Source organism: Leucopleurus acutus (genome assembly GCF_964270905.1).
Source record: "Leucopleurus acutus genome assembly, chromosome: 3".
In the NCBI taxonomy this organism is placed as follows: Eukaryota; Metazoa; Chordata; class Mammalia; order Artiodactyla; family Delphinidae; genus Leucopleurus; species Leucopleurus acutus.
The window spans coordinates 4408543-4429381 of record NC_139145.1 but is presented as its reverse complement, the minus strand read 5'-3'; the positions used below and the strand labels follow the sequence as shown (position 1 = coordinate 4429381).

Here is a 20839-nt window from a genome sequence, read left to right as displayed (position 1 = left end):
GACTTCACTCAACAATGGGCTGTTCGACCCTCCCTGATCCCCTCTCCACGCCACACCTGTACTAGGCACCGTCTGTACAGAATACTAACACTCACTGCCTGAGTTCCTGCTGTGTGTGGCACGGTATGGGATGTGACACGTACTACCTCATCCCTTCACAATCATCTCTGACTGACTCCAGAGGCCTTGCCGTCAACCACTAGGGGGCCTGCTTCATCGGATACAGAATTATAAGGATCTCTTGGCAAGTCCCGCCTCCCCATCCCAAGAGCCTGTCCTTCACTTGAGCAGCCCCCACTTATGCTCTGCACTGTGCCAGGCACCAAGGAGGCACTCAGGAGAAAAAACAACAACAACAAAACAAACAGGACTGAGCGTGTCAATACTGATATCCATAGACACTGGGCTTCACAGTTAGGTTTTACTGAAAACCCTGTTTTTACTGGACTCTCAAACTCTGTTTAAACCCATTTCAAATGTTGTTTTATATGTAAACAGTTTCAGAAGTCTCGAAGATTATGAGGAGTTTCCTAGCTTGGAAAAGTCTAAATTCAGAATGCAGCGTGGAGGCTCCACATCTAACCTGTACCAGGAACAAAGAAACCTCTCCCTTCTCTCTGAAGCCAGAACCAGAAGGAAGAACTGGAGTTATGCCCTGGCATCAAGGAAAGCACAAACATAAAGTCTTTCACTCTCTTCCTGGAGACAGAAGATTCTGGAACATCACCAGGAGAATCCAAAAACTACCCCAGACAGAAGGTGTACCAGTTTGCCCCTCAGTGTGTCTCCTCTAGGTGTAGTGTTCACAGGGTCATCCCTAGGGGGGACTGTAGGCTACGAGTCATCCTTACAGACCTTGCCAAATTACACTTGGTGTTTTGCCCCCACCTTTCCCTCCTTTGCCCTTCCTAAAAAAAAAAACTAGATAACGGAAGTACAAGAGAAGAACATCAGTACTTCCAGACTTGCTTGGGCAGGGTAGCAGATGGGTATATATGCTAATGGTTTTTATGTATTTTGAGCACATCGCTAAGAAACTGAAAAGAAGGAAGAAGGGATGGGTTTGTCCCCTCAGAGACGTTAGTGATGGAAGATCACACCAGTCTCAACCCCCGCCTGACGGGAAGGTTCAATACCATCCTATCAGCATTGCAGGCGTGTGGACTATCTGGGGGAATAAAGGCTAAAGCCCCCCAATTTGACTTTGTTGATAGGAGGCCTTGTGGCTACTAACAACATGGATCACATGTCCCCGGGTGCCAACCCTCACCCTCCTTGCATCTTCTCCAGGTAAACATCTCAGTGGATGAACCGCCTGCCCCGTCTGGGTCAAGGAAGTTAGTAACCATAGTGAAAGAAAACAGACTCAAGTTAGAAAGGCCCAACTGACTCGGAGCAAATAACTCACTACTCTCAAGCCTGAGTTTCCTCATCCAGGTAATAGGAAATAATCCTTACTTCCTCTAAACAGCAATTAATAAGTAAAACTCTGATCCTCTGTTGTTAGGGAGGCCGGAGGGTAGAATGAGTGACAAACCGCACTGTCTCGGGGCTGGGGGACAGGTAACAAGGCTTAGCGAGTACACAGGAGAAGTCCCCATGCAAGAGTCGCTAGGCGGCAAAAAGAAAGAAGCCACCAGAACAAGGCAAGCACAGGGGAAGCAGAAGGGCACAAACACTTACTTAACTCCCTGCTCTTCGCAGAACCCTCGAGGTAGGGGGTTAAAACCCCCTGTTTGCAAATACCAAGCGGTGGCACAGAGAAAAAAGTGAAACGTGACAGCGATCGCACCTCGAGTGTTTACATGCGCTGGGCAACACGCCAAGCCCGTTTCATGCCATTTTACTTAATCCTAACGCGAAAACACTATTATTTTCTTCTACTGGACACAAGGAGAAATAGGCCCAGAAGGGATTAAATGTCTTCCACGCTCAAGATCGTGCAGATCTGACGGAGCCTTTAGAACCTCCCCAAGTCTGTTTCATTTCTGGTGGTTATTACAAATAGCACTTTTCCCTCCAGGCTAAATCCCCAAGCCCGTACTGGCAAATCCCTAAGCCGTTTCCCCATTCCCCCCCGCCCTTTGAGTATTCCCTCGATATGGTTACTTTAAAAATTAATCCCCTATTCAAGGCTTCTGGGCCCTAACGGATCAAGAAGCATCTCTCTTCCCAGAGGACGCCCCCGCGGCCGACACGGGCTCAGAAAATCGGCCGGCCTCGGTTCAAATCCCGACCTCCTCACCCCGGCCGAGTGACCTTGGCCGAGTCCCCTAACGCCGCGGAGGAAGCGAGGATTTCAGGGTTCCGCGACCACTTTCAGAGGCCGGAATGCAACGAGCCGAAGAAAGCCCTTGAAAAGCAGGAGCTGATGCGGATAACACAAGCACTCGGCCGATGCACCCGTCACCCCCAGCCTCCCCCGTTCGCGTCGAGATTTTCTTTTTCTTGTTCCCGCCCCGATGCGGCGCTGGGCCCGGCGGGGCTCGAAGCTCCCGCCGGGGCCTGGGAGGAGCCGGGAGAAGCCCGGGGCGCCAGGCCCGGCGCAGGCCGCAAACGGGGCCGGGGGCGGACCCCGACGCCAGAAGGCCCCCGTCGCGGCCGCGAGGGTCCCCCGACCCACCTCCTGCCCACCCCCAGAGCCCCGGCTCTACCTTTTTAAGCCGCTCCATCAAAACGCTCTTGTTGCCGCTCGAGTCCAGGTTCCGTTTCCTCAGCTCCGCCCGCAGATCGATCACCCTCAAGTCGCTGAGGCGCCGCGTCCCGGTCTCCGACGACGCGGAGCTCAGAGCCGCTGCGCCCGCCGCACCCGAATCGCCTAGGCCTGACAGAGTCTCCGCCATTCCAGGGACCCTGGCTCCGCCGCCCACTTCACAGAAAACCGGGCCGGATTTATCTCGGCTCCCAGCACAAAATGGCGCCGCTTGCGAAGAAACCGCTCCAGCCGCCCCGGCGCGCCTCGCTTCTGCGCAGGCGTACACGGCGTGGGTTCGACGCTCCCGGTCGCGTCTGCCCATGCGTGGTGAGAGCCTTGGGCGGGAGGGAGCGGTGTGTGTGGTGAGGGGGGATACGCGCAGGCGCGTGTCGTCTCGCCGGCCTCCCGCCGCGAACTGCCTGGACACATGCGTACTGCGGTTACGGCGCCTGCGCGTTGTGGCTGGACACGTGCGGTTGGTTGGCGCGCGAGCCCGCTTGCTGCTAAGAGCCCTGATCCGGGCGGCGCGCATGCGCGGCCGGAAAACGGGGCGGGAGGAAGGGAGTGCGTTTTCCTCTCAGGCGGCGCCATTTTGTGCTCAGAGAAGCTACAGCCGCCGGCGGTGTGTGGAATAGGTGGCAGAGACGGGAAACCCGGGATGGCGGAGACTCTGGCAGGGTCCGGTGACTCGGGTTCTGGCACAGCCGCTGTCGTCTCGGGCGCCTCAGAGGTCGGGACGCGGCGGCTCAGTGACTTGCGGGTGATCGATTTGCGGGCGGAGCTGAAGAAGCGGAACCTGGACACGGGCGGCAACAAGAGCGTCCTGATGGAGCGGCTCAAGAAGGTGAGGCGGCCCGGGGCCCCGGGGTGGCGCCTGAGGCCGGGGCACGCCCCCGCGCGGGCCTGTCGCCGTGACTCCCCCGGGCGGGGCGCCCCCGGTCCGCTTCTCTCGTGGCCGATCCCGGCCCGAGCTGTCAGGCCCCTGGGGCTCCGGCTGTGTGACCTTGGCCCGTCGCCGCCCCTCGCTGTGCTTTGCCTCCCCCTTTCCCTCCCGTCGGTCGCCTCCGGTGCGCTGAAAGCCCGTTTTAGCCGCAGGGTGGCCCCTGGACCCTTCCCGGGGCTGTGTGACCTTGGACAAGTGCCGTCCCCTCCCCGCGCCTCAGTTTTGTCCCCTGCGGAGCGGATGATTGAAGAGCCTTTGATGTTTCCCGGGAAGGGCGGGGGGACTGTGCTTGTTCTTGCCTCAGGACCTTGCTCTTAGCGTGCCTTCCACCGGGCTGCTCGTCTGCCAGGTCTCCATCTGGCTGGGGCTTTGTTGTCATTTTGGGCCTGTCTGAGATGTCGCCACCCTGCCCACCCTTCCTAAGTGTTGTTGTACCTCCGTGACTCCCTGTGTCGCACCATTCTCTCTTTCTTGTCCCACCTCGTAGCACTCAACACACAGTTGGGTACCGGGCGTTGGGGGGAGGTGTCATCGCCTTGATGGGAACAGGCTCTTGAGAGTAGGGCCCTTGTGAGTTGAGCGCGGAGTCCCCAGGCACGCGAAAGGCACTGTCGCCTGGAACCACCATCTGCCCTCTACCCAGTTCGTTCAGTGTTCTTCCTCCGCCGAGGTCAAAGGTGGCCTGTGGAACAGCGCGCAGCCCTCTCTGCCCGTGCCAGACCAAGTGCAGCCTCTCTTGTGTGTTGCATCGTTGACTTAAAGTGGAGGTAGTTTGGAGGTTAGGGACCATTTCGGGACTCGTCACAGACTCTGTGGAGCCCCACCTCACACATCTCTTTGTCTTTTGGGTGGGGGGGCCTCTGCGGAGAGAACCGAGTGACGCTGGGTTCTTCCTGTGGCTTTGGGGCTGGCAGCCCAGATAACCAGAACCAGAGTTGCTCTTTGCAAGAAAAGGTTTGCGCTTGTTCGCTGGGAAGTTGTTACCTAGGAAGAACAGTGTCTGTCCTGCAGCTCTTAGCCACGTTGTAAAATTTGTCTCTTCCCAATAGGCGGTTAAGGAAGAAGGTCAAGATCCTGATGAAATTGGCGTCGCGTTGGAAGCCACGAGCAAGAGGACGACAAAGAAATGCGTTAAAGGTATCCGCCTGAACTTGTTGCTGCTTGAGGCCTCTGCCTTGAGAGGACTTGCGTAGAGGACTGGTGGTTTAGCATTCTTCCTGCCCTCCAGGTCGGGAGAGCGGCCCTTATTCTTCTCCGTCTAACAGTTAGGCTTGCTTTTCCACCACCTAACGTGTAAGGATGTCAGGGTGCTGGGGAGGAGTAGCCAGGTAAAATTAAAATACGTACTGAAAACCTCACGGTTCTTGTCGTTGGGATTAAAAAAGAACTAGAGTAAGGCACTCTCTGGAAGCTGCCCCAACTGGTCTGAGCAACCAAATGCACCTGCTTGGCTTCCTTCCTAGTTCAAAAAACTACACCTTAAACCAAGGAAAATGACACCAACCAGAGATCCAACAGAACCCAGCTTCTCTGGGGTCCAGAATAGATTGTCGGAGTATTTGCACCCAGCCCATTTTAACACTTATTTTTTTTTTTTAATCAAGATATAATTCACATACTGTAAAATTCTCATATTATTTAAAGCGTATAATGCTGTGCTTTTCAGTATATTTACAAGGGTATGCAACCATCACCACTCTCTAATTCTAAAATATTTTTATCACCCCAAGAGAAATCCCCCATGCCCATTAGCAGTCAGTTCCCATGTCCGCCGCCCCCCTCCCCCCCCCCGGCAATATCTAATTGAGGTTTTTTCTCTAAGGATTTGCCTATTCTGGACATTTCATATAAATAGAATCATATAACATGTGGCTTCTTGTGTCTGGTATCTTTCACTGAGCATAATGTTTTTAAGGTTTATCCATGGTGTAACATACATCAGTGCTCCATTTTTTATGGCTGATAGCACTTATTTTGGGGAGGATTTACTTCCATAAAACTTCGGAACCTCATTAGCTGTCGCTCTCATTATCGGATTTTATTGTGGTAAGGACAGTGTAATTTGAAACTCCCACATGACAGGCTTATTTTCTTGAAGGTTGCTGCACAAAAATTCTCACAGCTGTATGTGTCCCATTCACCTAAAGAAGTGCTCAATTCAGGCAATGGGAGACAGCTGCTTAGAAAGTAAAATGAAATGACCTTGTAGCATTTTCAACAACTTCAGTTTATGTTTTTAACAGCTGTTTTAGCAGAACAACTTTTCCAGAACTCATCTGTTTAAATCTTGTGCACGTGTTTTGAAAAGTTAAATTTTTGAGTTAGGTTACATAAGGAATTGAAGTCTAAAACATTGGTGTGTGTTTACTGCTTGTGAAACTGTCTGTATTTCAGCTATAAACACTGACCGTCCAAACAAATACAGATCGTGAGGGATGGGTCTGTAGCAGGAAACATACAAATACCTCTTTGTACTTTGCCATCAAGTTACCAGTGATCTGAAAGTTTGGTTTTGAATAGTTGACACAACTTGATAATCGTTTAGAACTTTTTTTGTGTAGATGCTCATTTAAAACCGTGAGGTTCAAGCCCTACTAATCAAAACGTTCTTGGCTTCTATGGGGATCTTTGAATCATTAGAAAAACTAAACCTGAGCTGAGTGCTTCAAATAGACGTCTGAATGTCTGGGTTAAAGCATAAGTCAAATCAAAGCTACTTGGAGTTAGCATTTTGTCAGAAAAGCCTCGATAATAGTTACTTCCATTGGTGTAAAGAGAGTGTTTGTACCAGTACAGGTAGCTGTTGCTGGGATTTCGGATTTAAAAGGCACTGGTCCCTTCCCCTTCAAGGAAGAAACAGGTGGGTGAGGTCCTGGGGCAGAGGATAGCTCCTGCAAATTGTAGAGTTGGTGTGTCCTTTGGAGGCGTGTGGGCACATGGTTAATTATATGAAGTGCTAGGTCCTCATGGTGGCCTGGTTGAAATTAGGTCCTTGAGATTAATAGGAATCAACCAGTTGGTTTCCAGAGTCTGCCACAAAGTTGGACTAAATCTGGGAATTCATGAGTAACCACTGCCTTTCAAAAGTGAAAAGTAGCTGAATTTTTTAAGTTTCATTGTAAGTAGGAACAGGGGTCCTTTACCCAGCTGATCTAAATGCGCAAAATTGCTGAAAACTGTGGGTGCGTTTTGAAAGATTAAAATTTTGAATGAGGTTACATTTGGGGTTAAAATTTGATTTTCTGGTGTCTGTGCCTGTCTGCTGTCCCGTTCCCCTCCACCCTTCAGCTTTTAGTCAGCCAAGAGCAGGCCCTTGGGATTTGGGTGTAGCCTGTCTGCCCAGCATTTGTCTCATTGTCACTCCCACTTAGGGTGCTTTTTGATGAGGCTTTTTGGGCTGCCTCTCTTCTATTTACATTCTTTGTGGGTACTGCAGGCTACTATTTGAGGCCTAGAAATTGGGTGCAATTATCAAACATTTTTAAACAGCATATTTTAAAAGGATATTCAGGGTTTAGATATAATGGGAGGTGGTACAGCTGAGTTTTTGAGTCGCAGCTTTGGAGCAGAGCGAAATTCTTGCATCAAATTCAGATAATAAACCTGCTAGCATTGTGGGGAGTATTAAATAATGCGAAGAGCACGGTGCCCAACGTGTAATAAAACTATATTTTTTGAGTAATCACTGATAATAATGGCAAACGAGATAACAAGTGTAGACATTGCAGTTGGCATCTTTAATCAAAGATTGAGGTTTCTTCAGACTCACAGAGAGAACAGACTTGTGGTTGGGGGGCGGGGGAGGTTAGGGGAGGGATGGAATGGGAATTTGGGGTTAACAGATGCAGTGTATCATATACAGGATGGATGAACAACAGGTCCTAACGTATAGCCCAGGGAGCTGTATGCAATGTCCTGTGATAAACCATAATGGAAAAGAATATGAAAAAGAAGGTATATGTATAACTGAATCACTTTGCTGTTACAGCAAAATCAATAAATCAACTAAACTTCAATAAAATAAAGATTGAGGTTTCTTGCGTTTAATTTTCTCTTTTTAAAAAATTATAGAAGTGAAAATGAAAGTAGCTCTTACTGCTCAGTGTTTTAACCGCAGTTGATGGATTGCCTTAGCCATATCCATTTGTATGTTCTACCACTGCGTCTTCACACTTGCGTGTATAAAATATCCACGTGCATTTTAATGAGTAGATCTATGTGGTAACTTTGTGGACATTTTTCCGTATCATTAAATGGTCTTTAAAGGCATAATTTTTTCTTTTTCAAGTTGCAAAGTGTGTGGTATGCCACAGGGTTTTGCAGACTCGGCACTGTTGGCAATTTGAATTGAGTGCTTTGTGGTAGGGTGCTGTCCTGTGTGTTACCGTGTGCTGCACAGCATCCCTGGCCACTGTCCACTACATGCTAGTAGCACTGCCAGTCATAACACCAAAATGTCTTCAAACATCGCCGCACTACAGCCCACGCCCGCCCTGACTCCCCATACTGGCATCCCACATTTGAGCATAACATGCCATAATTTGCTTCCCTTTGGGATATTTAGTCTGTATGCACTCCATAGAATAAGTAACCTTTGTTTTGAATTCCTTGTCAGACATTTTAGTGCACATCCTAAGGGGAATTCCAGGATGAAGGTATGTATATTTTTAAGGCTGTTGTTACATAGGGAGCCCAAAGATTTTACCTTTCTGAGTCTAGAAGTTTCCACTCTCCTTCCCTTGCAGCCCCATTAAGAATACCTAACATAACTCTCAATAGTCCCTTTGCGTTCACAGAACTCAGGGTGAAAATTGACTTTATGGTAGCCTTTGCCTTTTTGCCTTGAGCAAAAAAAGAGTTCCTGGGCTGAAGAATGACGGAAGGCAGGGGGCCTGCTTACAGTGGGTGGAGTGAAGGGGAACCAGCAGGTCCGTCGTTGGGCTCGCTCTCTTAGGTTGCAGTTCTTTGGGTGCTATATGGACATTACATTTTTTAATTTACTCATTGGGAAATGCCTATGTTTATCCTTTGCTCATTTTTCTTTAGGGATGTTAGTCTTAGTTTGGAGTGGTTTTGAAATCTTTTGAAGCTTTTGAATATTTTGTGCAAAGTCAAAATACTTTGATAGTGTTACAGAAATCCTAGATTTTTATGTTCCAGTTGAGACAGAACTATACATGATAGAAGAACAGGCACATTTAGCTTCCCTATAACATGTTCTCACCAAGATTGAGCTGTGTCATCCTGCATAAACTAATTATGAGGCCAGAACCTGAATGTTGTCTGATTGAAAAATTATTCTGTAATTAGGACAAAAGACGGAGGAGGAAGGCACAGAAGACAATGGCCTGGAAGAAGATTCCAGAGACGGGCAGGTATGTGGCATCACAGCCGAGATGGCGGCAGGAGCTCCGCATTCTGGTCCGCCTGGTCGCTGACACCTTTCGTTCCTCATTACAGGAGGACATGGAAGCAAGTTTGGAGAGTTTGCAGAATATTGACATGATGGACGTTAACGTGTTAGAAGAAACCGAAGTCGAGAATAGCGGTGCTCCAGACTTCGGGGAGGATGGCGCTGACAGCATTCTCGAGTCCCTATGCGAGAGCAAAGACTACGTGGCTGTGCAGCTGAGGGAGCTCCCAGCTCAGTTCACAGGACACTCTGTAGGTAACGCAGATGCAGTACAGCGCGCTGCAGCCCTGGGGCTCCTCGCTGCTTATGTGCTCTTTGTCAGAGCCAGAGCACGCAGCTAAATCACCAGTCACCATAAACAAACACTTAATTCGGTGTCTAAACCTTGAGGTAAATTATATCCATTTAAACTCCACATAGGTCAGATGTTAATTAACGGATAACTTTTCTGTATGTTGGAGGATATTTTTATAATTGGGTAGGAGACACTTCTCTTAGCATAAGTTACAGAATGAGAGGTTGACACTGTAGATAAAAAGTATTTTCCTTAAAAAGAAAAAGGGTTTAAAAAAAACTATAGAAAGGTAAGAAAAAACCAGTTCATAATCTCGCCATCCAGATAATCCTGTTGATATTTTAAAGATGTATTCCATATATAAATTTAGACAGTTATATTAAAAAGATGTGAAATACAGTGAAGAAAAGTATTTGTCCCCCCAGAAGAACCCCTCCAATTAAAGGAATCCACTATTAACTTCTCGTGTATAAGGGAGGGCTTTAATTCTGTTGCCGGTGTCGCTTTCCCAGCTTCTCACTTGTCATCTGTTGCCATAGAGCTCTCTCGTAGCCCTCCTAGAACTTATTGCCAGTTTAATCTCACCACCTTGGCGTGCCCAGTCATCTTAGTTTGGTTTTATTTAAGGCATTCTAGCTTTAAATTGGAAGGAAAAGTGCCCTTGTAGGACTGAACTTTAAACCTTAAAGGTCAAAAGTCACAAATTTCACGTTATCACCACAGCTCAGCCTAGGTTAGGCAGTGAGCTTTGATTTGTCCTCTCAGTGAGATTCTGTTGTGTGTGAATTATTTCCATAGAATGGACTTGGCTTCTAACTTCTTGGTTAATGGAAACATCCAAACCCAGAAAAAGAAAAAAGTACGTGGGGAGGAGTATTTTTATATTTCACTTAAAAAGTTAAAAGGTTTTCTAACTTAATAACCTTTAGGATACCAGGTTTTTTTTGTATAGTAGATAATAAAAAGAGAGAACAGTCAAGTTAAATGTTTGTTTTATACAAAGTACTCTAGAAGAAAGTGCCCAGTTATTGTTATTTTATCTTTTTTTTTTTTGGCGAAGCTGCGTGGTTTGCGGGATCTTAGTTCCCTGACCAGGGATCAAACCCGTGCCCTTGGCACTGAAAGTGTGGAGTTCTAACCACTGGACTGCCAGGGAATTCCCTATTGTTATTTGAAAAGCATCGCTACCAAGTGAAATCGGAGGAGTGCAAAAGTTCATTTTCCTTTTGAGTTCAGCTTTGGAAATTCTGTGGCTGGGTGGTGTATGCTGACCACTAGTGTGTGGAAACTGCCTGGGAAATGAATTTGCTCGTTCATTCATTTGGCCAGTGTGGACAGAGCGCCAGCCCTCTGTGAGCCTCTGTCAGAGTTGCTGGTACCACCTAGTCCTGGAGTGGGCCTGGGGGCCGGGAGGCAGGTGATAAACTGAATACTGTAGCCCCCCCCCCCCACTCACCCATGGATTTGCTTTCTGAGGTTTCAGTTACCCACAGTCAACCGGGTCTAAAAATATTAAATGAAATAAACTTCCTAAGTTTTTAATCGCATACCGTTCTGAGTAGCGTGCAAAACCTTGCGCCATCCTGCCGGGACGGGAATTATCCCTTTGTCCAGTTATCCATGCTATATATGTTACCTGCCTGCCAGTGTAGGAAAAAACACAGTGTATGTGGGGTCTGGCGCTGGCTGAAGTTTTAGACATCCATTGGGGCTTTGCGAGCATATCCCTTGTGGGTAAGGGGGGCTGCTGTGATTCAGCAGTGGGCTTGCAGATGGCGGTAGGCATTGTGCAGGAAATAGATGTGTAGGTGGCCTGGAAACTGGTGAGGTGTAGGCCTTGGCATTCATAATTCTGTCTCCACAAAGTAGTCTTGCATTTTGTCTTTCAGGTAGATGGGGAGGGCTTTGAGAACACTCTGGATGCTTCAACATTGGACTTCAAAGTGCCTCCGGTAGGTTACTACCTGGTTCTGTGGCTGGAAAGCTGACATGAGTGGTTAATTTTCCATAGTGGAAAAGAGTGTGGGTGTGGGTGTGTGAACAATTCATTGAGCATCGGTCCTGAGCTGGGTGCTGGAGATAAGAGGTTGAGCCAAATTGTCAGTGTCAGGGTTTGCAGCCTAGTGGGCGTGGTGTTTATGACCAGTGAGTGTAACTAGAAAGTAGAAGTTTGGGTGATTGAGTTACAAAACCATGAGAGGGCTTCCCAGAGGAAGTCCTTTGTGTTCAAATTGAGGTCTGACAGGCCAGTCGAGGTAGCCAGGTGAAGGGGAAGAAGACTCTGGGGCAGGAGGGGGTGGTGCATTGTAGGGATGGAGAACGCAGGGCGGGGGTGGGGCTGCAGAGACAGGTGGGTCTGACTGCCAGTGTCCAGGAGCCTTTGTCTTCCGTCCAGGGGGAGTTAGGGAGAGGTGTTCAGCAGGGTGGAGAAGTCTTTTGTTGATACAGTTCTGCGTTGGGAGAAATACATTTTTTTCAAATCCGGTGTGATGTGTAAAGCAGCGGCCATGTGTGTGACCTCTGCCTGGACCATGGGAGTCGTTGCCAGCTGCAGAGCCCAACTCCAAGGGGGGAATGGGATGGGCTAATATTATTGCTACCTGTCTGCTTTTGCTGGGGAGAAACCAACACAGTGAACTTGTCATTGAATTATTGTAGAATGGAATACTTTGTTTTGAGTGGAGAAACTTGTTTGGAACAAGCATTTATTCATACTTGATTGAAAGTTGTATCTGCTAGGGGAATTTGTCCGATTTTTAAAGTGTTTTGTGGATTTTCTTTGTCTTTCCTTTTCAATAGGATATTGAAGAACCTCTATTGGAGCCAGGTACTGATAAGAGAGACACAACAGTTATGGTTTGAAAGTTTTCCCACTGTATTTTTTAAGCTGTCTATATATTTTAAGTTGTTTATGGTGTTGTAAATTATTTTAATGGTGGACAATCCAGATCGTACAAGGATCAGAGATTGGAAACCCATTCATATCACCAGATCTGTGGAAGTACCGTTCTGGTTTCTGGAGGTCAAATACATTTGGTGAGATGTAGTGATTACTTTCATCTCTCTAACCACGTACAGTGGCATTTAAGTAATTCCCCCCAACCCCACGATTCTTCCATGTGTTTCTACACATGAAACAGATCTTGTGATATTTGCTGCAGTCATTTTGATTAATGCAGTTAAGGCAGGATAAAGCAGTGGTCAGGGCACTTATAGCCTGAGAAGTGACTGGATTCCAGAAGAGGAAACAGTTTTCTTCATGAAAATTTCCAACGTGTTGTTCCCCTTCTGGACTGCGTTTATCTCCTGCCGGCGGAAGTTTCTGGTTTTCCTGTTGGACTGTTCCGTTCAAAGAATTTCAAAGAAATTTGGAAATTGAGCTGTCCTTGAATGGTGGTTGCGTTCGATTGAACACCTTGGACATTGGAAAAATAAGTCGAAGACCCAGACTTGAACAGAAGCATGAAGACTGTCGAGAAGCAGCCACACGGTTGTAGGTGTTTAAACCTGTGGGGCCTTTTCTCTTCCACGTAGCGTAGAGGCTTGCTCTCGCAGGCGGTTGGAGCGCAGGTAGTGTAACCAGTGTAACTTTGTGTACCCGCGGGTTTTCCAATCTCTGTGTAGCTAGCAGTTCTCTTCGTGTTAGTGTGGCAGCCGTGCCAGTTCCACATTTGTGATTGCTTTATTTCCCTGGTAATTAAACCTTGTGCCATTCTATTCCTGTTAAATCCGTAGAAAATGAGAAAATACTCGACATTTTGGGGGAAACTTGTAAATCTGAGCCAGTAAAAGAAGAAGGTTCCGAGCTGGAGCAGCCATTTGCACAGGAAACAAGTAGCGTGGGGCCAGACAGAAAGCTTGCGGAGGAAGAGGACCTTTTTGACAGCGCCCATCCGGAGGAGGGTGATTTAGATTTGGCCAGCGAGTCAACAGCACAAGCTCAGTCGAGCAAGGCAGACACCCTGTTAGCGGTAGTGAAAAGGGAGCCCGTGGAGCAGACAGGCGATGGCGAGAGGACGGACTGTGAGCCTGTAGGGCTAGAGAAGCCAGTTGAGCAGAGTAGTAAAGCCTCAGAGCACACGGAAGCCTGTAGCGAGGAGGCCTCGGAAGCGCCCCCGGAAGCCTCAAGCCCAGACCCCAGGGATAGCAAAGAAGACGTGAAGAAGTTTGCTTTTGAAGCTTGTAATGAAGTCCCTCCGGCTCCTAAAGAGTCCTCAGCCAGTGAGGGCGCTGATCAGAAAATGAGGTTTGTTTTTTCTCAGTTTTAGACCAGACGCTATCTCCTTTTCATTGGTCGTTTAATGACACACATAAGCTGTTGTTTCTGCAATTGGCCAGCCAGACTGATGCAATTGTAGTTTACTTCTAAAGTTTTATTTCTCTTTGTGTATTTTTAATGGGTGATTTCAATTCCTTTTGTTTTTCTCAACCTACTCTGGTTGTGCTCTTAAATTGTTAAGTGTTATCTTCAGCTAAATCGAATTGACTTTTAAGAATCTGCCATTGTATTTGGGGGGTCAGATTTCCAATATAAGCTTGTAAAGGTGCTGTTAAAATTTTATTTCAGACTAATTTTCTGGTAGGTATTCAGTTTTAGCACATATCATACTTTGATTTAGTTGTCTTTCATTTTATGCCTGTACGAGTAACATTAACTTTTGTCTCTAGCTCTTTTAAGGAAGAAAAAGATATAAAGCCAATCATTAAAGATGAAAAAGGTATGATTTAATTTACATGGCAGGGAGCCATCTACGGATCCCTTATTTTGGGAGGGAGGGGCCTGCAAGTATCCACAGTTTGGATACAGTAGTTGGTTTTATTATGGATTACTGGAATTAATCATCTAATGGTATCTTGAGAGACTAGTTTTAAATGTTGATGAGCTTCTGTATTTTATGCCTTTGTTGTGATTATTGCTTATGGAATAGTGAAAGTCCTATTACAGGACAGGTCCACCTATGGAATAATAGAATTTTAGAAAATGCTATCTTGGTTGAGAGCTGATCATTGAAGCCATTTCAGTTTGTAACTGACAAGACGTGATGATTCCTCGAGTAAGAAAACTCAGTGTCTGTGATCCAGATTTTTCGTCTTCTGTCCAGTTTGTTGGCGGTAATTAAATTCTTGACTCAGAGGAGTCGAGACTGGATTTAATCAGGGTTTAAGAGAGGGCTACATCTTAGGAGGAATGGTCGAGCTTACTGTTATGCCTTGAGGTAAAGCATAATCATCTCCCTCCTGCTTCAGGTCGAATCAGCAGTAGTTCTGGAAGGAATCTGTGGGTCAGTGGACTGTCTTCCACAACTCGAGCGACAGATCTGAAGAACCTTTTCAGCAAATATGGAAAGGTACACTCCCTTTGACTTTCTGTCATTGTGCCTTGATTCGGCATTAAAATATAATAAATCTAAGAGTTTAGAAACTTCATACTCGCTGTTAATTGTATTGGTTCTTGTTTCTGGTTGGGGGAAAACAAACAAGAACCAAAACTCCAAGGTGGGGGACCCAGCCAGTGGTGGGTAGTAAGCCTTGTTTCCTGGTTGAGAGTGGATGGCAGGCAGAGTAGACAGCTTGTAGAACGCTGCTCAGAGAAGGTATGTAAAAGCTACAGTCTACATGTCCCTGCTGTGCTTCCAACTTCTCTTGAACAAACTATCTTTTAGCCAGTACAAAACTTGAAGCTGGCATGATGAGGTTTATTCCCTTAACGGTAAGTGAAGAGTTGGTCTCCATGTATCGTCTACCATCTAAAGTATATAGTTTGAGAATTGGAACAGGACAGTGGCTTAAAAATGAATCAACTGGGGACTTCCCTGGCGGTCCAGTGGTTAGGACTCCACCGCTTTCACTGCCGGGGGCGTGGGTTTGATCCCTGGTTGGGGAACTAAGATCCCACAAGCCACGTGACCAAAAATTAAAAAAAAATAAAGTTAATTAAAAAGTTTTTTTTTTTAATATATCAACTGATATATTGGTCATGGGAGCAGGAGGAAAGTAATACAGTTCAGAAGCCTTCTGAGGAACATTTAAGAATGATCCTGTTGTCTTGGAACTAGGTAGTGAAATAGTCTTATCAGAAGCCGTAACGACTGCCCTGGCCTGCTGGGGGCCTGTGGGGAGTGACCCTCAGGAGAGAAGTAGGCGAGGTACCGCTCAGCGGCAGCAAGTTGCAGGGATTCCAGGCAGAGGTTTGGCATCTGTGTCATCCTGGCTGCCCAGGTCATTCCTTGGCTCAGGTCCTTGTTCCCCAATTAAGTGTTAGTGAAGGGGTTAGGGAATGAGCAGACAGGACCCAGAAGAAGCATTCCAAAGGGTGTAGAACACTATTAAGCCCTAACCTATTCAGTCACTTATTTAGAATCAGGCACTGATTGTAAAGCCAAAGCAAACAGATACAAGGGTATTGACATCATAGATCTTACATTGGTGGAAGATCGCTTAAGAAATAAATACATAACGTGTTATGATAAGTATATTGAAGGTTACAGTGTGCCATCAGTGTGTGGTAGGAAGGCCTGATTTAGATTTGGGAAGTAGGTTCAGCAGTCGTCGCTGAGGAAGTGACATTTAGGCCAAGGGCTGCGTGATTAGTTTGCCTGGCCCTCGGAGCTCAGCTCTGGACCAGAGCAACAGGACCTAGGAAGGCCCCGCAGCGGGACAAGGCTCTGGAAGTGGATGAGCAGACAAAGGCTTCTGTGAGGAGCTTGATAGCAGGGGATGGGAAGCAGGGGAAGGGCACAGACAGGAACATGGGAGCTTTTTGTGGTATCTGCTCTCACTTAGGTTTATCTGTCATCGGAAGTGATGCCCTTATAAGGATAATGTTTGATGGAAAGGTCAAATGACCCCATGATTAGCTCAGCCCTCTCATTGAGGAGAGGGAAGAAGGCAAAGCTTCGTCTCTGATATGCAAACTGACATCTGTATCCATCTCAGCAGAGGCTCTGGCCCTGTATGGGGTGCTTTGGACAGATCGGGGCTTTCTTCAGGCAGAAGTGAAAATGTCAAGGTCTGCAGGGATCCTAGGGAGCATGTATCCCCCTCACCATCTCACAGTTGGGTACACTGAGGTCCAGAGAGAGGAGAGCACTTGTTCACGTTGACCCACTGAGTTCAGAGGAGGTCACAGCCAGAAGCCATGGCTCCTGTGCCTCAGGCTTTTTGTATATCCCAATCCTCACGTCTTTGAATGTCCTCTGGGAACGTTTGCATTTAACGGAAGCACTGGTATGGTAGGGTTTAAATCTGTGCTCTTGCTCTGTGTTTTGTATATGTCCTGTTTCTTCTTGGATTCCTTGTACCTGATTGCTTTTTTCTTTTTGATATGGACCATTTTTAAAGTCTTCATTGAATTTGTTACTGTATTGTTTCTGTTTTATGTTTTGGTTTTTTGGCTGCGAGGCATGTGGGATTTTAGCTCCCTGACCAGGGATCGAACCCACACCCCCGATTTGGGAGGTGAAGTCTTTTTTTAAAACATTTTAAAACGTTTAGGTGTTTTTAAATTTATTTTTGGCTGTGTTGGGTCTTCGTTGCTGCGCGTGGGCTTTTCTCTAGTTGTGGCAAGTGGGGGCTACTCTTCATTGTGGTGTGTGGGCTTATTGTGGTGGCTTCTCTTGTTGCAGAGCACAGGCTCTAGGTGCGCAGGCTTCAGTAGTTGCAGCACGCGGGCTTAGTTGCTCCGCGGCTTGTGGGATCTTCTCAGACCAGCAATCAAATCTGTGTCCCCGGCGTTGGCAGGTGGATTCTTAACCACGGAGCCAGCAGGGGAGTCCCTGGAAGGCGAAGTCTTAACCACTGGACTGCCAGGGAAGTCCCTGTTTATCTGCTTGATTTTGCATTGCATAGTTTTTTTTATGATTTCTGCCTTACTAGCTATATCTAGTCTATGTAACTAGTTTCTATTTTAGTTCCTTGAGGTGTAAACTTGGGTGGTTTATTGGAGATTTTTCTTGTTTCTTGATGTAGGCATTTATTTCTGTGAACTTTCCCCTTAGATTGCTTTTGCTGCATCTCATAATTTTGGTGTGTTGTATTTCCAGGTTCATTTGTCTCGAGGTGTTGTTTGATTTATCACAGTCTATCTCCCAGTGACTTCATTATACCAGTTCCCAAGTAGTATGAGAGCCTTACAGCAGTGCACTGCCATTTTCTCCTCCAGGCTTTGTGACGTTATCTTACGTTTTACTTCTATTTAATAAAGCACACAGTGCATTATTGGCTTTTTTTTGGTGAGTTGTTTTGTTTTTAAAGAAAAGTGGGTTTTTAGTTACTCATGTGTATTTACCATTTTGGGGTGCTCTTTTCTTCCTTCTTGTTTGTCCACGTTCTCCCTGGGTATTGTTTTCCTTCCTCCTTAAACATGTCTTGTAGTGCAGCATTGTGGACGGTGAATTCTCATGGCATATGCATGCCTGAGAAAGCTGTTGCTTTGCCTTTGTCTTGCTGGGTATAGAATTCAAGGTTGGCTGCTCTCCTCCAGGTGGCATAGCCACTCTGCTCCTTCTCGCTTGCGTCCTCTCCAGCCAGCCGGCTGTCATTCTCACCTTTGCTCCTTAGTGTCCGTGCGTCTTGTCTTCCTCTGGCTGCCTTCACGATTTCGCTTTACCACCGGTTAAGTTTGCTGCTGCTGCGCTTTGGTCTCGTCGGCGAAGTTTTTTTCCTGTGCTCCGTGCCCATGAGGACATACTGCTGTTGCTCTGGTTCGTTTTTGTTTTTTCTTAGTTTCATTTCAAATGGTTTTTCAAATGGTTTTTCTCTTCAAGTTCCCTAATTTTTTCTTTTGTCATGTCTGTCCTCAGGCCCATCTGGTGTAGTCTTTTTCAGAAATTCGGTTTGGGTATTTTTAAACATCTTCCATGTGCTTACCTGACGTGCTCAGTTGTTGCTCTGCCTTCTGGAACGTACAGGATACGGCCCTCCTTGTTCACTAGTTCTGTCATTGTGACATTTCTATTGACTTTGTCCTTTTCTGTGCTAGAGCCCTGTTTTCCTGCCCCTTGGCTAGCTAGCCTCGTTGTCTTTGATGCCACGTGATAACTTTCACCTTGTTGGGTGCTGGTCCTTCCTGTGTCCCCATAAATGTCTTTGCGTGTTTGCTGGGTCACAGTTCAGTCACTTGCTCCTTCTGAGGCTTGTTGTTAGGCTTCACCAGTCAGGCTAGGGCAGCCTTTAACTCTGGCCAGCTTTGTCCACTCCTGAGTACTCGGCCTCATGTCCCCGGGAATTACAGGCTCTTCCACTCTGGCTGGTGGGGTCACTCTGGTAACAGTGAACCGTTTATGGTCCTGAGTGAGCCCAGGGGATTGTTCCCTCTGCCCGTTACTGGTGGGTGTCTGTCTAGCCTGGGTGGTCACCTCACACAAGTGCACGGTTGTGGGCAGCCCTCTCCTCTGTGGTATTCTGATTGCTTGCTGCCTTCATCTCCTCTGACTCTGAGCTCTGTCTGTTCAGGGATGCTGCCCCTCACTCCCTCCTCCCTGTTGCTGGCTGGAACTTCTAGGTGGTGTGCCAGGGCAGTCATAGGAGACACCCCTCGGGCGTTACCCCCTTGCAGGGGTCACCATCCTATGCGGCCTGCTGTCCAGTGTCTGAAAACCCTTGTTGCCCACATTTCCTCCGGGTTTTTAGTTTCAGGCGGCAGGAGGGTAACTGCTTGGTACTCTGTCCTGGCTGGAAGCGGAAGCCCTCTCTGCATCACATCAGAGCTGTTCTCAGCCCGGACCTGCACGAATTGGGGTGCGTTTCTGAGTCAGCATCCCCGTAGCTTTCCATGGGAACAGTCGAATTGGAGAAAAAGGTCTGAGTGGGAAGGACTTTTGATTAATTAACAGGTCGTGGTTAATGAAGTCTGTCTTTAGCTTTTCTTGTTTGTATTTTGTCACTGTGAGGGCTGATCTTAGAAGCAGTTGTATTTTGATAGGTCAGGATTTATTAGAATCACTTTAATAACTTGTTACGAAGAACAACAATTTTCAGAGCAGTAAAAACAAGTGGAAATGATTCTGATGATCAGTTAACTGCTAGCAGTTCTTGATACGTAGTGTGGTTATTTGCATGAGAAAATAAGAGTACCCTTTTCTCACAAAGGTTGTTGGAGCCAAAGTGGTGACCAATGCCCGCAGTCCCGGGGCCCGATGCTACGGGTTTGTCACCATGTCAACGTCCGATGAGGCCACAAAGTGTATCAGCCATCTCCACAGAACTGAGCTTCATGGAAGAATGATCTCTGTTGAGAAGGTGAGGCTGTTCTTGCTGCTGTAACTCAGAGCTCACAGGCCAGAAGACCTGGTCCCTAACCTGTTTCTGTCTGTGTTGTATTTTAGGCCAAAAACGAACCTGCTGGGAAAAAGCTGTCTGACAGAAAAGAATGTGAAGTGAAGAAGGAAAAATTGTCTAATGTTGACAGACATCATTCTGTGGAGATCAAAGTTGAAAAGTAAAGTGCTTTTTTAAAACCTTTCTCTTCAGAGGAGGGCAGGTGGCAGCCACAGGGTCACCAGCTCCTTATTTACATCTTGGGTGGTTTTTGGCATCTTGCTGCCGCTTAGTATTTATGTCCAAGCAAGTTAGTAATCTGTTGAAAAAATAACACAGACTGAAAGATGTTTGAACAACACGGGTTTGAACTGCTCAGGTCCGCTCACACGGGCAGTTTTTTCAGGAGTAAATACTACAGTACTACAGGTGCAGAGTTGGTTGAACCTGCAGGTGTGGAACCGCGGATAGGGAGAGCCGATTATGAAGTTACATGTGGATTTTCGACTGTGGAGGGTCGGCTCCCCAATCCCCATGCTTTTCAAGGGTCAGCTGTATTTTTACTTCATTCTTGACATTCTAAGCTCTTGCATGGCCTCTCAAACCTTGGAATCATTTCCTGGTCCACATTGATCCTTGTAAATCTTGTATTTTATCACAGCAACTGCAGAAGCCCAGCTTTGCAAAGACAGTTTCATCCAAAGGAATGTAGCCTGATCTAATATCGAAACGAGTGACCACAAGCTAGTAGTTGACGTGTTGTCTGGCAGATAGTATTTCTTTGTTTCCCTCAGAAATTTAAAATATCCCAGGGCAGTTGTGAGTTCACCCATCCTGGTGTACCTTGGCACCATAGTTTGGGAACCACAGGTCTGAGAGACTACCTTTATAAAGGAGGTGATTTGCATCTTTAATCAAGATGAAAACAGGGACAGATCTTTCAAAAGCAAGCATTTCCCATTGATACTTTTATCAAAATTGTAGGTTTATCTTTTTTGAGAAGGTAGACTTTGTTGACGGGCCTGACAGGGTGCTATTCTCAGAATGCATAGTTGATGTTGAGTTTGTATTGTCAGCACAGGTTATTTTCATTTCTAGGTCCACTCACACCCTAAAAATTGAATCTTGCTGAGAATGTCAGTCTCACTGTAATTCAGTTTTTCTGTTTTTTTTTTAAACGTAAGAAAATTTATAGTTAAATAAACATGACTGTGGGCATTACATTCATAAGTTAAA

At 46.7% G+C, this 20839-nt stretch overlaps 2 protein-coding genes across 3 annotated transcripts in view; one reads left to right on the top strand and one right to left on the bottom strand.

Annotated features, from left to right (window-relative positions):
• The window catches only part of SAFB (scaffold attachment factor B), a 34531-nt gene extending 31596 nt beyond the window's left edge, over window positions 1-2935 (bottom strand). For both annotated transcript variants that reach the window (XM_082837260.1, XM_082837261.1), the window contains exon 1: window positions 2655-2935. In XM_082837260.1, coding sequence (XP_082693386.1) covers window positions 2655-2843 — 189 coding nt within the window. In that variant the 5' untranslated portion in view covers window positions 2844-2935. The remainder of the gene's footprint in view (window positions 1-2654) is intronic.
• Window positions 2936-3313: 378 nt separating this feature from the next.
• SAFB2 (scaffold attachment factor B2) overlaps window positions 3314-20839 on the top strand; it is a 33202-nt gene continuing 15676 nt past the window's right edge. The window contains exons 1-11 of the mRNA XM_082836823.1: window positions 3314-3539; window positions 4688-4775; window positions 8949-9013; window positions 9099-9306; window positions 11240-11298; window positions 12146-12173; window positions 13082-13592; window positions 14015-14064; window positions 14594-14694; window positions 19436-19585; window positions 19672-19784. Coding sequence (XP_082692949.1) covers window positions 3354-3539; window positions 4688-4775; window positions 8949-9013; window positions 9099-9306; window positions 11240-11298; window positions 12146-12173; window positions 13082-13592; window positions 14015-14064; window positions 14594-14694; window positions 19436-19585; window positions 19672-19784 — 1559 coding nt within the window. The 5' untranslated portion in view covers window positions 3314-3353. The remainder of the gene's footprint in view (window positions 3540-4687; window positions 4776-8948; window positions 9014-9098; window positions 9307-11239; window positions 11299-12145; window positions 12174-13081; window positions 13593-14014; window positions 14065-14593; window positions 14695-19435; window positions 19586-19671; window positions 19785-20839) is intronic.